This window comes from Rhinolophus ferrumequinum, chromosome 21 (genome assembly GCF_004115265.2).
Source record: "Rhinolophus ferrumequinum isolate MPI-CBG mRhiFer1 chromosome 21, mRhiFer1_v1.p, whole genome shotgun sequence".
NCBI lineage: Eukaryota > Metazoa > Chordata > Mammalia > Chiroptera > Rhinolophidae > Rhinolophus > Rhinolophus ferrumequinum.
In genome coordinates, this window is record NC_046304.1 from 942,613 (window position 1) to 957,655 (window position 15,043).

The 15,043-nt window shown below is 52.8% G+C and overlaps 1 protein-coding gene across 7 annotated transcripts in view; it reads left to right on the plus strand.

Moving 5' to 3' along the window:
• TOM1L2 (target of myb1 like 2 membrane trafficking protein) overlaps positions 1-15,043 on the plus strand; it is a 105,925-nt gene that overhangs the window by 87,672 nt on the left and 3,210 nt on the right. Inside the window, exons 8-14 of one of the 7 annotated variants that reach the window (XR_004421292.1) lie at positions 584-717; positions 2,923-2,971; positions 3,377-3,500; positions 4,585-4,735; positions 5,810-5,885; positions 8,259-8,394; positions 14,021-14,080. Coding sequence is in view for 6 of the 7 variants with exons in the window: in XM_033090089.1 (XP_032945980.1) it covers positions 584-717; positions 2,923-2,971; positions 3,377-3,500; positions 4,585-4,735; positions 5,810-5,885; positions 8,259-8,324; positions 14,021-14,080 (660 nt within the window). In the remaining variant the exon portion in view is untranslated. The remainder of the gene's footprint in view (positions 1-583; positions 718-2,922; positions 2,972-3,376; positions 3,501-4,584; positions 4,736-5,809; positions 5,886-8,258; positions 8,395-14,020; positions 14,081-15,043) is intronic. The other 6 variants (XM_033090089.1, XM_033090090.1, XM_033090091.1 and 3 more) reach the window with 6 other exon arrangements.

A 15,043-nucleotide genomic window follows, 5' to 3' on the forward strand; every position in this document is an offset into this window, starting at 1 on the left:
CTCATCCTTTGGAAGGGGCTTTTACTAGTACCAGTTTTCCAAAGACCATAAATACCCTTTCACCCAGAAATTCCACTTCTAGGAATTCGTCCTATGGAGGTCCTGGCATGGATTCGTAAACATGTATGCATAACAATACTCACTGTACCTTATTTGGGTTGGTCCAAGGAAGGGTGACCACAACCTAAATGGCCAACAATAGAAGAATGGTGCGATACATTATAATACACACGCGAAGGCATGAGATCATCTGTACAAAGTGATGGGCAGAGTCTGGAATATTCTGTTGAAGAAAACAAGCAAGCTGCAGTGAATCACCCCTTCCATTTTAAAAACAGCTTGTGCATACATGTACTTAGATACACACCACAGTACATAGGTATGGACGTCTGTCTGCTGAAAAAGGACTGCTTTGCTCTGGGGTAGGCGGACGCAGTGAGGGAGGGCCCCCTACTCTGCAGCCTGCCCATGCCTGGCTTTGTGGACAAGCATGTACCCCTTCTGTGACTTGTGAGAGCTGGTCCGCGTTGTCCCGACCGAAAGCGTAGGCAGCAGGCTAGCCCGAGGCGCGTGTGTCCCCTAGGAGCTGAACAGGACCTGCCGGGCCATGCAGCAGCGCATCGTGGCGCTCATCTCCCGCGTGTCTAACGAGGAGGTCACCGAGGAGCTGCTGCACGTGAACGACGACCTCAACAACGTCTTCCTCAGATACGAGAGGTGGGAGCCAGGGGCCTCTTTCCCACCGATGCCACAAGAGCGATTTCCTTCATAAACAAAGGGGGGGGGAGAGAGAGATTAGAGCTGGAAAATACTCATCAGAGCTGCTAATTTGTTCCCAGAAGCCAGGGAAAATGCTTCTTGTTCTCCTGGGAAGCCAGCAGCAGGAAGGTGACTGCAGAATCAGGCTCTGCCCTCTGTGAGCCTCAGGCTGCTCTGCCTTCCGGCCCCCCACCCCCCAGCCCAGGCAGGGGGAGGACTAGGGCACCTGCTCCTTTGAAGATCCTTTGAATTTGAAAAGGATTAAAGGGGGAAAATCTCTACTACGGAAAAAAGACTTCCTCTTTCCAATCTTTAAAGAAAGAGATTTTTTTCCCTCCCTTTGCAAATGTCAGAGTGTCTAGAGTGTTCAGAAGCAGGCAGGCTGTAAGTACTGGAATGTGTCTGCGTACAGAAGCACACACACATTCACTTCAGTTCTTTCTGCAGCCAAATCATTTTTGGGTTTGAGGTAACAAACTTGTAAATTCTATTCCCTTTCCAAAGCCTTCCCTGGGGGGAAGTGCAGAGTCTCACTCAGAAGCAGTTTTCCACAGGAGGTGTTCCCACTGCATCACTCTTCCTAGCCCGTCACCCCCCTGGGTGCGCCTCGGGCTTTCCTGAATTACCCACGTCAGCACCAGAAAGCACCTTGACCAGGCCAAACTCTAGGTCTAATCCCCACGTCCCCTGGAGACGTGCATTTGGGGCTTAGAGGGTGATTTTGCTGTGGTTGTCACAGTGCTGGGCTTTGTCTCACCTTGACTGTGGCAGTAGGGACAGGAGGCTCAGTGTCCACCAGACAGATGAAGAAAGGTGCAGTAAGAACGTGGGGCCACCCAGGGATGTGCCAGTTGGAGAACAGGAGCAGATCTGAGGCCCCTCGACTCCCAGCCTGAGACCTCTTCGTTTTGCTATGTGGTTCCAATGTCTCCACTTTAAAGGGGCTTGACTTTTAACCTGTTAGACCCATTTCAGCCCCTTCTAGAATAGGATGACAGAAACTAATGTGGGTATTTTCACCTGAGTCTGCCAGTCCTGGTGTTACCCCACATTCAGAGGCAAAGCCTGGGTCCAGCCGTGAGGTGCCATTCTGGCTAGAGTGCCTTTGACAAGACTGTCCCTTGAAGAGGGTATCAGAAAGGCACTCCAGGATTAGACACTTTTCAGATGTATTAATACTCCTGTTCATGATTGAAAATCCACACAAGTATTTCTTAAAACCACAGTCAACACACATGTCCCAACCAGATTGTCCCATGTGGGGATCCCTGCTCACCAGGCGCTGACCCCAGCAAGTGGCGACCAGTGTGGCGCAGCAAACCTCAGTGAGCCCTGGTTTCTCCAGGCTCCAGCTGGAGACATGCTCTAGGCTACCAATGTGCCCATAGTGTTTGGGAGCTTTTAAATGCACCAGCAGCCCACACACGCCTCACAATTGCTCTCGTGTTCCCTACCTGGTATGAGAATGACTTAGGTAAGGGAGAGAAGAGGGTTTCTGCAGTTGCTTCAAGCCAAGTCCCATCCTCGGCCAGACAGCAGCCAACAGGCTGGGGGAGGAGACTGGCTGCTGCCTGTCTCTGGTTGGCCTAACCCGTTTTGCAGCTGTGGGGGATCCTTTTCACTAGGCCAGGGGCCCGTGCCTGTCTTTCTCCTCTAGGGGCCTGCCTTGTGGGTGCCCTACGGCCCTTACTCCAGCAAGTTGAGCTGCAAAATTTCAGTGACATCAGATAATTACTCCCCAGCACAGCTCTCTGAAGTCAGAGGGGGCTGCACTTTTTGCCTGGCTTTGCCCCCCGGTAAAGTGGGTGGCTCAGCCTGTCCCTCCAGAGGCAAGAGGAGCACTTGGGTCCAGGGTATGTGGGGATGGCTGGGGGTGCTTATAATGGCCTCCTGGATATGCCAGCCAGCACCCTCCCTCGGTGCCCGTGGGTGCCTCTGGGTGAGCCCAAGAGCCTGATCCTCCTTGGGGGAGCCCCAGGCAGAGGAAGGCGTAGTGCAGTCACGTGTGAGTCCGCCCCCCACACCCCCAGTATGGGTCTGGTTGGTCTCCTTTCCCAGAGCCTCCCAGGGCCCTCGGTCCCCAGGAGCTCTTCACAGGACCAGTGAGCATCACGGTGCCCCATCACCCCTCTTTCCTTACTCTGCTTTCCCTTCCCCTGTTAGGTTCGAACGATACAGGTCGGGCCGATCGGTTCAAAATGGCAGTAATGGTGTAAGTATTCCTGCAGGATTATCTCTTCTCTGGAGGCTAGGAGAACTGCCTCAGTTTGGTTTTCCTGACTGGGGTTTAAATATTTGGGTAACTGTACAGCAGGCTGTGGTTGACGGGGTACTGAGGAAGGGCTAGCAGGCACATCCTTGGCAGGAGGGTGGCGGGGAAGGCCTGTCGTGTGCTGGGGACTGATTCAGCCCTGCCTCCTTTAAGTGTGTGTGTGGGAGCCAGTGGGCAGGGGCGCACTGCAGCCAGGGCCCACGGTGGACCGCTGATGTTGGAGTGATGGAAACTGCCTTGCTCCATGTTGGTGCAGTGTGGAAACCCTGCATGGTACCTGCTGGATTTGACCTTGGAGACCAGCGCACGGGCTCTGGGGCTCACTGCCATCTCCTGCTCTGACAGGTACTGAATGAAGTGAGTGAAGACAACTTAATAGACCTGGGGCCAGGGTCTCCAGCCGTGGTGAGCCCAATGGTGGGGAACACGGCACCCCCGTCTTCCCTCTCCTCCCAGCTTGCCGGCTTGGGTGAGTGTCTCATGGGGGTGTAAAGCCTCCCTCACAGGCCACTTCCCGGTTGTGGGTCTGGGCTGAGGGCCCCTTTTGCTCTCTGTGTTGGAAGGCCTGAAGAGACCCTTTTGGGGAATCCATGGGAAAGTGTATCCCTGAGTCCTGGCCAGTTGTACCACCTTCAGTTCATAACTTCTTTCCCTAAACTTAAAAGTTTAAACCTGTGTTGGAAAGCAGGGGCTGCAGGAGTTCCAAAGAACTGGAACTTGTTTGCTTTTTAAAGAAAGGTGGCTGCTGTGTTTTATCTAGAATATTCCTTATGGTTAAAGCAATTTCCTTCTCACTGTCAAGTAGGCCAAGGATGGCAAATAAGTTTCAGTCATTGGCTGCTTGGAACACAGGTCTAAGAAGGATGCTGAAGCCGCATCAGGGCTTGGACAGTGAGTCTGTGATTGATTGGTGATGTCTGCCATGGACTTGGAAATAGGCAATGGTGGCACTGACACATTTGCTCTCCTTGAACTAACATCAGCCTAAAGTGTTCCACTGTCTGAAACCTAAAACAAGAAACTTAACTCTTTCCCACAGTTCATTTAGTTAGTTTGTTTGTTTATTTAAGGAGGGTGCAGCTCACAGTGGCCCATGGGGGAACGAACAGTTTATTCAGTTTAAAAGTGTATATATGACTCTGGGTGCTGCAAATATACTAGATGATACCAATTTATTACAAAAAACAATTATAGTATTGAAATAATGAATAAACATGGCCCTCTCAAAATTCTTTCTGCAGGGACACTGGCCCTAGACCCGACTTTCTCACTGCCAGGAATCTCCCTTTCATTCGTAATGACTCTTTCCCCACTTGAGCAGCTCGGGGGTCAGTGGCTGTTCTCTTCTCCATCTGCCCGCCTCCCCCTCCCCCCTGTGGCGGCTCCTGCACGTGGTGACCTGGGAGTGCCAAGGAAAGTCCTGTGTCCCTCTGCCTCCCTCCCACCCATAGAACTTGAACCTGCTCAATCGGCATCCTAACTTTGGGAACCTCCATGCAGTCCACGATCCACATTTTGTTCTCATCCTCCCCTCATCTGTTTTATTGCCACAGACTTGGGGACAGAGAGCGTCAGTGGCACCCTCAGTTCACTCCAGCAGTGTAATCCCCGTGACGGCTTTGATATGTTTGCCCAGACGAGAGGGAACTCCTTGGCCGAGCAACGCAAGACGTATGTGGGGACCATTTCAGTGGCTCTCAGAAGGTATTGGGGGAGGATGGATCCAGGCCTGGCCATGCGCCAACACAAAGAGGCCTTTTATTTACCAGCGCCAGGACTGCCAGAAACTTTGAAATATGGCTGTGAGGACTTGGCATTAGGCACAGATATTAAATGACAGTCCCTCCCCACCTTGGGGTCGATTGTAGCTGGATTTCTCCTGTCAGTCAGAGAGAGTGCTTTGTTGTTCTCTTTGCTCCTCACGCTGCTGCTGCTGCTGCTGCTGAAACCTGGTCTGGAGGAGGAGCTGGGAGCAAGGAGGTGCAGCCAGGCAGGGACTGACCTGCTTCCTAGCGTGGTTCTCCTGCCCAGGGGTATGGGCAGGGCCTTCCCTGATAGCAGTCTGGTCAGGATGAGCCACGTGGCACTGGAGGTGCTTATTCCAGAAGAGACAATTCACTGCCTCTCAGGGAGGCACTGGAACAGGCTTTGAGCTTTCTGTTCAGCCTACAGGCAGGCGAGGAACACTTTCCCCACCTTTCCTAGGGGCCTAGCACCTTATGCATTTAGCTTTCTGAGTCCCGTGCTCCAGAATCAACAGGCTGGCCAGAAGCCCAAGGACCCACACGCCTTTCACCAGCAAAAGTTGCTTTTAAAACGGATACAACAAAAGAGGTCAGGAGCAAAGGAAGATGACCCTCACCTCATAATCAGCAGCAGACCCCAGTCACATACCCTCCTTGTTAAATGCCACTGAGGCCGCTGCTTTCAAAATAAGAAGTGCCTTTATGTGACCCCTCCCGCTGAGTAGTCCCTGGGCATCCTGTCGGGAGCTGTGGAGATGCCCTCCGATGGTTACTCAGTGCGCGCCACTGCTGAGGTCACAGTGTCCCAGCCTGAGAGGAAAGGAGGAGCTGAGCCAGTGCTAGAACCCAGGCCGGCCTCCTAGCTTCGGTAACAGCCAGCCCGAAAGACCAGCCGTTAGCCTCTGCCCAAATGCCAAGGCTGTGGGAAACGTTTTCTCCGAGCACATGTGAAGAAGGTGCCATGGATGGAAAGTGATTACAGGTCACCGCCCCTGCCCCGTGACCACTGATTCTGCTTGTGCTTTGTCTCCAGGGTAACCTACGAGGATCCCCAGGCAGTCGGAGGACTTGCTTCTGCACTAGACAATCGGAAACAGAGCTCCGAAGTGGTAGGTCTTTAACCCCGGTTTTGTGCCCAGGGTCCTCTGGAGGGAAAGTCAGGCAGTTTGGTAACGCTGGCTGGGTAGTTAGGCAGAAGCTGGCTTGCACTGGAGAGCAGGATGAGAGCACTGTGTTGCCTCACTGAGTCCTCACCCCACCCCATGAGGGACACCCCAGGTCACCTAAGAGGAAATAGGCCCAGAGAGGTGGCAATGTGTGTGAGGCACAAGTGAGCAGGCAGCAAGCAGCGTCCACTCCTCGGAGGTCCAGCTCCAGAGTCCCTGCTTTTCCTACGTGGTGACCTGGGAGTGCCAAGGAAAGTCCTGTGTCCCCCTGCCCTGAGTGGGTGGCCCTGAGCTCTCAGGGCACGGGTCTCCTACGGCCAGAGAGGGTCTCTCCTCAAATGTTCAGTGCCCTGGGCGTGGGCATGCCCTGACAAAACAATGACGCTTACGGGAGGGGAAAAGCTGACCTGAGCCGCTGCTCTGCTGATCGTCGGTAGCTGGCCTAGAGAAACAGTGCCCACCCCATTCGATGGTCAGGATTTGTTTGGGCAGCTGGAGCTGTGGGGGTGGGCTCGAGGGTGTTCTGGGAGCTCTGTGTCTGGAAGGAGCAGAGCTAAATAAAGGCAGAGGTACTTTGAGGTGAAGGGTGGAACTGTCAGAGCCCCCAAATGCAGCCCTGGTTTCTGTAAGATTTCAGATCATGGCAGGAGAAAGGATTTGTGTCTTAATGCTTCTCACAAGATTGTTCCCCTTTTTGCCTAACTAAGAAATGTGTGTGACGTGTGTGAATAAATGTTTGTTTGCAGGGGTGGGGAAGGGGAGGGCTGTTGGGACAACTGCCCAGACAGCTGCAACTCCTTCAGGTCCCCCAGTTGGGCTAGAAAGAGACGGTGCTCCGCTGTTCACTGGATGGGAGGATTGGCTTCCCAAATGCCAGTTCTTGGCCTCCGGTAGCCCCAGCCCCAATGGGCCCAGGCAGGCAGCAATGCTGCAGCCTGGTCTCCGTGGGAAACGCCCCTTGAGGGAAGGGACTCCTCTCCTTCCCTCAGCCAACTTGGTAGGAGCACTCTACGCCCCTCTCCACTGGCCACCAGGGGGCACAGAAGAGCCAACCCAGCTGCTTTGGTTTCTCAGCACCCTGCCTCTCCACGGAAGAGCGCCACCTGAACCCCTGAGACCCAGACTCCCAAAATCTATGCAGTGAGCATGGTTCTGTTGCTCCCACTACTTAACCCAGGGAGGACGTTAGGGAGCTGGGTGAGGGCCACCCGCATGCTGCCAGATGAGGACGACCCCTCCTCTTGGCCCACCCTGGCCTGGCCTCCAGCCCCACACCTTAGTCAGGCTCACCTGGGTGGTTTCCCACTCTGCCTTCAGGGCCTGCCCTGGCCATGCCAAGGTGTGTCCTATAACACCTCTGCCATTATCCGTGCCCACACCTGGGTCCGAGCAAGGAGGTGGCCTGCTTCCCACCCTTCACCCTTTGGGTATGTGGCTTGGCCAGTCTCCCTGTTTTCAAAGGTCTGCTGACTCCAGCATGTTTTCCTCATGGTGGTAGGCATATTGCTTTTCATGTTTATTGCACGATGGAGCAATGTGGGAAAGCAGGGTTGTGTTAGCCGTGTGTGTGTGTATGTGTGTGTGTGTGTATCTGTGTGTGTCTGTGTGTATGTGTGTATTGGTGTCTGTACACACACACTGACGCACGTGCATCTTTAGACCAGTACTTCAGGTTACGGTGTTGCATATCTTAAACCATGCTGGCCTGGAAATGAAAACTGTGTCAAGGGGGAAAGTAAGAACACAACAAGGTGTGTAGGAGGGGAATTTGTACAGCCATTCCTCCACAGTGCAACCAAATCAGTGGTCTTAACTTTAAATACTTTTATCATTTAAAAAAAGGCAATATACCCAAATTCAATGTTCAAATTAAGAGTTTGGAAAAAGAACACACAGGTAACTGAGAAGGAGGAAAAAAGAAGAAAAAGCAGAAATAAGTTAGAAAAAAGTAGAAATTATTTTGTAAAAGCGGGTTCTTTGATAAATCGATGCTTTGCCAACCCCGAGAGCCCTAATTGGGAGAAGCAGCCGTGGGTGACCTCCGTGACCGCACGCAGATTTTCCAAGTGTGTGGGAATGGTTGGCATGAGTACACGTCACGGTGCTGGGACTCTTGGTTGCTAAACTTCTCTTTGCCAGGTAGGTAAGGGGGACATGCCGGGGCAGGGGGGCAGACATTGGGTCACATCTCCTTACATGACAAACGATCCGCTCTGAACAGGGGCTTCTCTGTTTCCATGATGTATATACGATTGCTCCTTTACCATGGGTCTTGCTGTGACTTTTTTTTCTGGGACTTTTCTGTCCTCCGCGCAGAAGAGAGGTAAAGGTGGGGACTCTGGCCTGGAGCCCATAGACAGCTGGCTCATAACCCAAGGAATGGTGAGAGGTCACCAGCTGAGCCGAGCCCTTGTCCACCCCAGCGCTTCCCTGTGTCACCTGCTGAGCCCTTGTGAGTCAGACAGTACAAGGCCGTTCTCCTTCTGACCGGGCGCCAAATTTTCCCCTCCTGTCTCTGTAAAATCTCCTTCAGCCACAGACGTCCAGCCCAGAAACACCTCCTCTGGTTGTGTGCTACAGTCCATGGCCCTGGGCCTCCAGGGTCTGGGGCATTTTCAGGAGTGAGGGGAGGACCCCTTCCCTCCTTTCACTGGTCTCTGGGGCTCTCAGCAGTATTCGCTTTTCCACGTTACTGTGGCTTTTGCTTGGGAGGGGATGTTTCTAAGAGAACAGACTCCAAGCATCTGACCGGTCAGAGAAGCCCCCGCCAGCCTTTGACTGGCTTTGGCAGTCCCGGGCTGATGGGTTACTATAATTTAGTTATTTGTGCTCACTATGTCCCCAGAAGGATCCAAAACCTCTTAAACACGCAAACACAATAGGAACAGGATAAAAAGACTAAAATTAAAGCCAGGGGAGTTTAATATCCTAAATGCAGTTATTAATAGTTCTCAGGAAGTAGAGCCTTCCTGACACAGACACCTGCGAGGGTCTCTGCTGCCTCCCTGATCAGGTGGCCCTGAGAGGCACGGGGGGGTGACCTCGCTCCAGGCTGCTTGCCCTGGTGTGCTGGTTTCCCCTGTAATGAAGCCACAGCCCTCCCCGCACACCTCTGACCTGGAAACCAGAGGTGGGCTGGTGTGGGAGAGGGCGCAGAGAAGGAGAAGTGAGAAAAGCAGTGGAAATGTAGGCCTCTGCCCTGTAGCTGGGGTGGGGGGACACTGGGCCCACACCGGGGAAGAAGCATAAGTGACCCCTTGGGGCCGTGCCAGGCTGTGTCCAGGGGATGAGGTGTTCAAGCAAGGCCAGCATGTCCGAGGCTGCGGGGACCATGGGGTCTCCTGCCCCAGCAAGGTGTGACCAGTATACAAAGATGTGGGCCATGCAGGGCCATCAGAGCCATGGGGGCATGGGGTCTCTGCCTGCCCCGGCTTGGAGCTGCTAACCTTTGCACAGCCGTGCCCATCTCCCTCCACCTGTCAGAGCAGCGGGCACTCCGTCCTGCTGTTTCTGCACCAGACCCCATGGCCATTCTTCGAGACACGGGCTGCCAGGGTTCCTCCTTTGCTTGTTCAGTGACACCCTGGGGCTCTGGCCCACATGTGTGGGTGACTCCTAGAGACCATGTGCACTCCGCTGTCCAAATTGGGACGGTCCAGCCGTGTGTCCTTGTGCCTGTTAATCCTGCAAAAAAGGATACTGCCCACAAAAACTACCTACCCTGTGTGTGGCCTTGGCAGCTGGCGGTGGTGGCTGCCTCTGCTCACACAGGCCACCCCCCACTGACCTGTCCCCTCCGAGGGCTCCAGTTTCCGACTTCCCAGAAATAAGCCCCACTAACAGCTAACCTGGTGTCTCACCTGCCTGACTGCTGTGTTTTTTCTTTTAAATGACGTACATTAATTGCTTTGCCTTATTTCCTGTAGTTTAGAACCCCGAGTCTTTCCAGACCTCCCAGGTACAAATTCTTTACTTGGAAACTTTTTGTACTATGGAGTGAGACCAAAGGGCTCTTAGACCTTCACAACTTCTCTAGAAATAGCATTTCCGAGCTACAGAAATTGCTCCTGTCACCTTGGAAATGGCATTGGACAGTTAGGTTTCCTTGGAGGTGGGAGCTGTGGGCGGCAGAGCCTGGCTCTCCTGGGACTTTAGGTGAATGGCTCTCCAGCACCGGAGTCAACACTGCCAGGTTCGTGACAAGTCGAAGAAAACACTGAGAAGCGCCATGAGCTGGCCTGTCCGAGACTGCGGGTGTGTGTGCCCTTCCCCACCCTCCAGCTCGTGGGCCTTTTTCCGGCTGCTGATCAGAGAGGAGTACCCCCACATTTAGGGTGCAGCCAGGAATATATCGGAGATGAACAAATATAAGTCACACAAACCAAACTAGGTTAGTAAAAAGAGTCTGCTGCTGCCAAAGCCCAGGTTTGGGGTGGGGGGCTCCCTGCTCAGACCTGGAGGACCCCCAGACACAGTAAGCCCGAGGCCACAGAGACCACGGGCAGTGGCTGCACCTCTCTGCTCCCTACACAGAGCTGCCCTGCCTGCAGCCACGTGAGGACAAGCTGCTAGCAGACAGCTCCCCCACCACTCTTGTCAATTCTGCTGGCATCTAACATGTCCGTTTCTCTTTGGACTCTGAACATAGGCAGGGCTCATCTCACCATTGCCTCTGCCAAGCCAGCTTGTCTGGCCTGTCCTCAGAGGGGGTTATTCTAGGCCCTGGTCTTTATTGGAGGGTGCTCCTGGACTAGCTTCTTTTATTTTTCTCTCTTCACACATCTCTTTTTCCCTTTCTGTGTCCCTCCTCCAACTCACACTCTTCTTCAGATCCCTTAGACCAGACTTCAGTTTGGATCGTTGTCCAAGAAGATGCTAAAACCAAAGCAGGTCAGAGTCCACAGTCTCTTAGGGATAAGCTGGGCCGGCCCTCGTTTGAGGGATGGGAATAAGGAGGCCTCCCAGCGTCCTGGTGATGTGCCCGAGGCCACGGGGCAGTGACGAAGCGCAGTGCCCTCTTTTTAGTTACGGTCTCTCCTTCCCTTCCGTCAGCCTGGCTGGGAGAGCTTCCTCTTCCTCCCTCACCGTGTCTCCAGCCCCTATTTATAGATCAGCGGACATGTTCAGTCTGTGTCTGGTAGCGATATAACCCTCCTGCCCCATCATTAGAAGGGACTTTACCCTCTTGTGATACTGAAGGCCCTGGTTTACCAGGGCAGGAGGGTTATATCGCTAAGGAGTGTGTCGGACCACAGCAAGGCAACCCCTGCCCTCCCTTAGAGAAGCATTATTGTTAGCCCAGCCCCAGCTCCTCAGTGACTCATGCCCTGAGGCCAAGTGCCTGTAAGGATTCAATTCTAATAATTTCTGACATCCAAAAACAGACACACCAACCTAGAAATTAAGGGATTTGAAATCGTGCATGGTGAACGCTAAATACAACCTAGCCACCACCCTATTTCACAGATGAGGAAACCGAGGACCAGAATTGCCCAAACCCCTGCCCCTGACTCTCCACCGAAGCTCTGAGGCTTCTTAGGACAGCAGGGGCCTAGGAGCTCCTGGGTGAAGGAGCAGTTGCAGAGAGGAGCGACTCAGCACCGTGAGCGCCGGGACAGCTGAGCCCAGCCTGAGGCTCGCCTGTGTTCTCTCAGCTTGGCCCCGGGCCTCGCCAGCAGGATGCCTTCCCGTAAGCACACTACTGCTTACTTGGAGAAGGCTGGGAGAGGGAAGAAAAGGGTTCCCATGATCCACTTTGGGGGGATTTTTTTTTTCTTTTTCTTTTTTTGTTTTTTGAGGTGGTGAGGAGTTTCTCAAATGTCAATGTTTATTTTCTGAGCACGCTGGCTCTCAAGATTAATCCTCAAAGAAGAAAACTAGAGCATGATCCACAGCCTCAAGGGATTTATTTTTGAACAGTAACAAAAAAATTATGAGCAAAATCTGAAGGTTTAAGGTCCATGACCCCTCAGTGGCTTTTTTTCAAGCTTTTTGCGACATGTTGGAAAGCTCTATCCATGCAGTCTTCATTACTCCTAGGTGGACTAAAGCTGGCTAGATTAAAAAAAAAAAAAAAAAAAAAAAAAAAAAACCCAGCACGCATCCAACAGCTGCTGTTGGGCATGTTTTCTCTTTGGTGATGCGGCTGACTTTCTAAGCCTTAGTTCTGGGAACTTGGCGTTGTACACATCCTCCCAGAGGCCAGGAATTCTGACTTATAAGCATCAAGATAATGAAAACTGGCATCTCCTGTCATGAGAGTGTGTCAGGCAGAAGTCCTGCCAGCAAGCATAAAATTAGCAGATCGCACCCTGTGTGCCCTACCGCTTTCTTTTCGATGGGGAAGGTAGGTGCTGTGTCTAGTGCTGTTAGCATGTCCATCGGGCGCCTGTGCCCTCCGGAGTGTGAATCACGTCTTCTTTGTCCCTCAGTCATTTCCGGATGATTTGAACTCTGTGATATTTTTTCATTTCCATATTCTTAAGTCCCTAGTAAGTAAGTCAAAGAAATAAAATGAAAACAGAATCTTCCGAATCTGATCCAGATTAACTCGAGCCTTTATGGAAATGTGTGTGGACTGCCCACACTACGTCTGTAGTTTGGCACAAGCACATGAAGTTACCAGAGTGAGGTGTCTTCGGCAGCGCTGAGTGAGTGTGTGCAGGACTCTGGCCGAATCAGATCTCTGCTCAGCGTGCGTGGGGAGGGCTTCGAAGGCCTCAGCCCACTGCCTGCTGCAAACCCCCTCTTTGGCAGCTTTCTACCTCTAGGAGTGCCTTGTCACACAGGGCAGGGCTGCTGATATGAAATCTCTATTCTCCTTTGTTAAGGACATGTGATTTTTTAGATTTGGCAAACACTAAAACAATCCTCTTACTGCTTATTTTAACTTTATTCTTACCCTAGATTGTGACGTGGTGAAGCTAGCTATAGACTCAGTGCTGGGGATTTTTCTAGAAATAGTGCACCAGGCTAGGCGGGGAGGCAGGTCACCTCGATTGATGTTCATCAAATCACTTCTCTAGGCTGGGAGCCAACATTTCGTTAACGTGGCTTCTAGAGGGTTAAAGGTTACCTTTATTTCTTATCATATCTTACTGCAACATAAATATTTCTAGCCAAATGCATTTTTCAGAACACTGTCCCCAAGGCCTTTGGCACAGGTGACCAACTGCGTGGACACTGTCCAAGTACCCGCGAGGTGTGTCTTTGTTCGCTCAGGGGCTCAGTCCCCCCACCCCCGCCCGCTGCTCCCCAGATCTCAGTTGAACTTCTTTTCTTTGGCTGCTGAAGCACAGACAGCCATTGAAAGCTGAGAAGAAAGGGCAAGACTAAAGGAAGCTATTGCATTCAGACATGCTTAGTGATTTTCTCCTAAAGAGACACAAAGACAACTAAAGCCTGGCAGTCCCTTTTGTCATCAAAGCCTTTGTTTTTACTGAGTTTCTGTTGGTGGTGAGATGTGCCTGTCTTCTGTTGGCCAGGCCACACCCAGCGCACCCTACACCCCCAGCCCCCGCCCCTTAGAGATGCATTGAAATACTTTCAGTGAGAGTAAGCAGAGCCCCTGCAGACTCCCAGGGCTGCCTGACCACCTGCAGCCGTGCTCTGGGCAGACTGCCACTTGGCCTCCCCAGTGGCACCAGGGGCCCGCTGGTGGCCCCTGGAGTCACCCCCGGGACTGGGCTTAGCAGTGGGTAGGCAGTAGGCCACCAGCTGTCATCAGCGATGCGTTCAGAAGCAGCCTGCTTTGCAGCGGGGGCTGAAAAACCCATGATGTGAGGGCTGACACCATAGTCAAAAAGTTCTCCATTTCAAGAATGCGTCCTGCCACCGGCTCGCCTGCCCGCCCGCCCCCAGTTGGTCCTGCTTCTTAGACTCGCCACCTCATTGCTGTCCTCACCTGCCATTCCATGTGGCTGCCTCGTTGCCCGTGCCTGCTGCGCTCATGTGTTTTTTTGCTTTGTGTACATGTTGGTTTCGTTTGGGGTTGCTTTTGACGATTTCCTTTGTTCGGTGTTCTGTCTTCCCTCACCTGGCTGTGGGGCTGCCTGGCCCGCTGCTTGTCGCCTCCATAGATCCCCGTTGTGCGGCCCTCTGTCATGGACGACATTGAGCTGTGGCTCAGGACCGACCTGGTGAGACTCGACTTTTCTCTTTCGTGTGTGGGGTGTAGCAAGGCAGAGGCGCTTCTGAGGACAGGCCTCGGGGACACCTGAGGGGGCCGCTCCCCCAGGGGGTGGTGGAGGAGGGAGGCCGGCCAGAGAGGCTCCTGCTGCCACCAGGCCCTCACAGCTGGCCTTCCCCTCCAACACCTGTGGCCTGAGGAGGCCAGCTGGGATGGAGCCCCGAGCTCGCTCCATCCTTCATCAAGCTCTAGCTGGCTCCAAAACACGCTTACTTTTTCCCGTTACTTGTCAAGTTCAGCAGGTGTGTTTGTGCTTGGGTTCTTTTTTTGCTTTTTGTGGAGTTTTTTGATTTTTGGTTTTCATTTCTTTTAATTGTGACGTATACACAAAGATAAATTGAGAGGGTTTTTTTTTTTGTGGAGTGCTTTGCTCGTTTTTTGGTTTTCCTTTCTTTTAAGTGTGACACATACACAGAAATAAATCAAGTGGGGTTTTTGTTTTTTAATTCGCTGCTGTCTTCCTCTTCAGTAGCTTCCAGTATCTCGGATATAAAAGAACCCCTGCCCCAGAGACCATTGTCTTCGTCCCCAGAGATAGGGCAGGAAGATGAAGACATCATGCATCTGCAAATGGCAGCAGGCCCTGAGAAAGGAGGGCTTCCGTGGCTGGTCCCTTTCTCTGTTGCTTACAAAGCACTTTCACTCTCAGTAGCCTGTGCGAGAGGTGGGATGGAGGTTGTTGGCTGAAGACTGATGAAGAAATGCACTCTGGGAGGGAAAGTGGCCTGCCCAAGGTCATGGGCAGGTTGGGTCTCCCCCAGACCTAGAGATGCCTCATCTCTTGCTCCTAGCTGCCTCCTCTTGAGGAAGCCCTGTCCCCAGAGCAGGGCAGGTCTTTAATCCAGTGCCCGCCTAGCTGGCTGTAGGCTACTAACGTGGCCCCCTCCCACACGAGGCTAGCAGACCTCAGAGA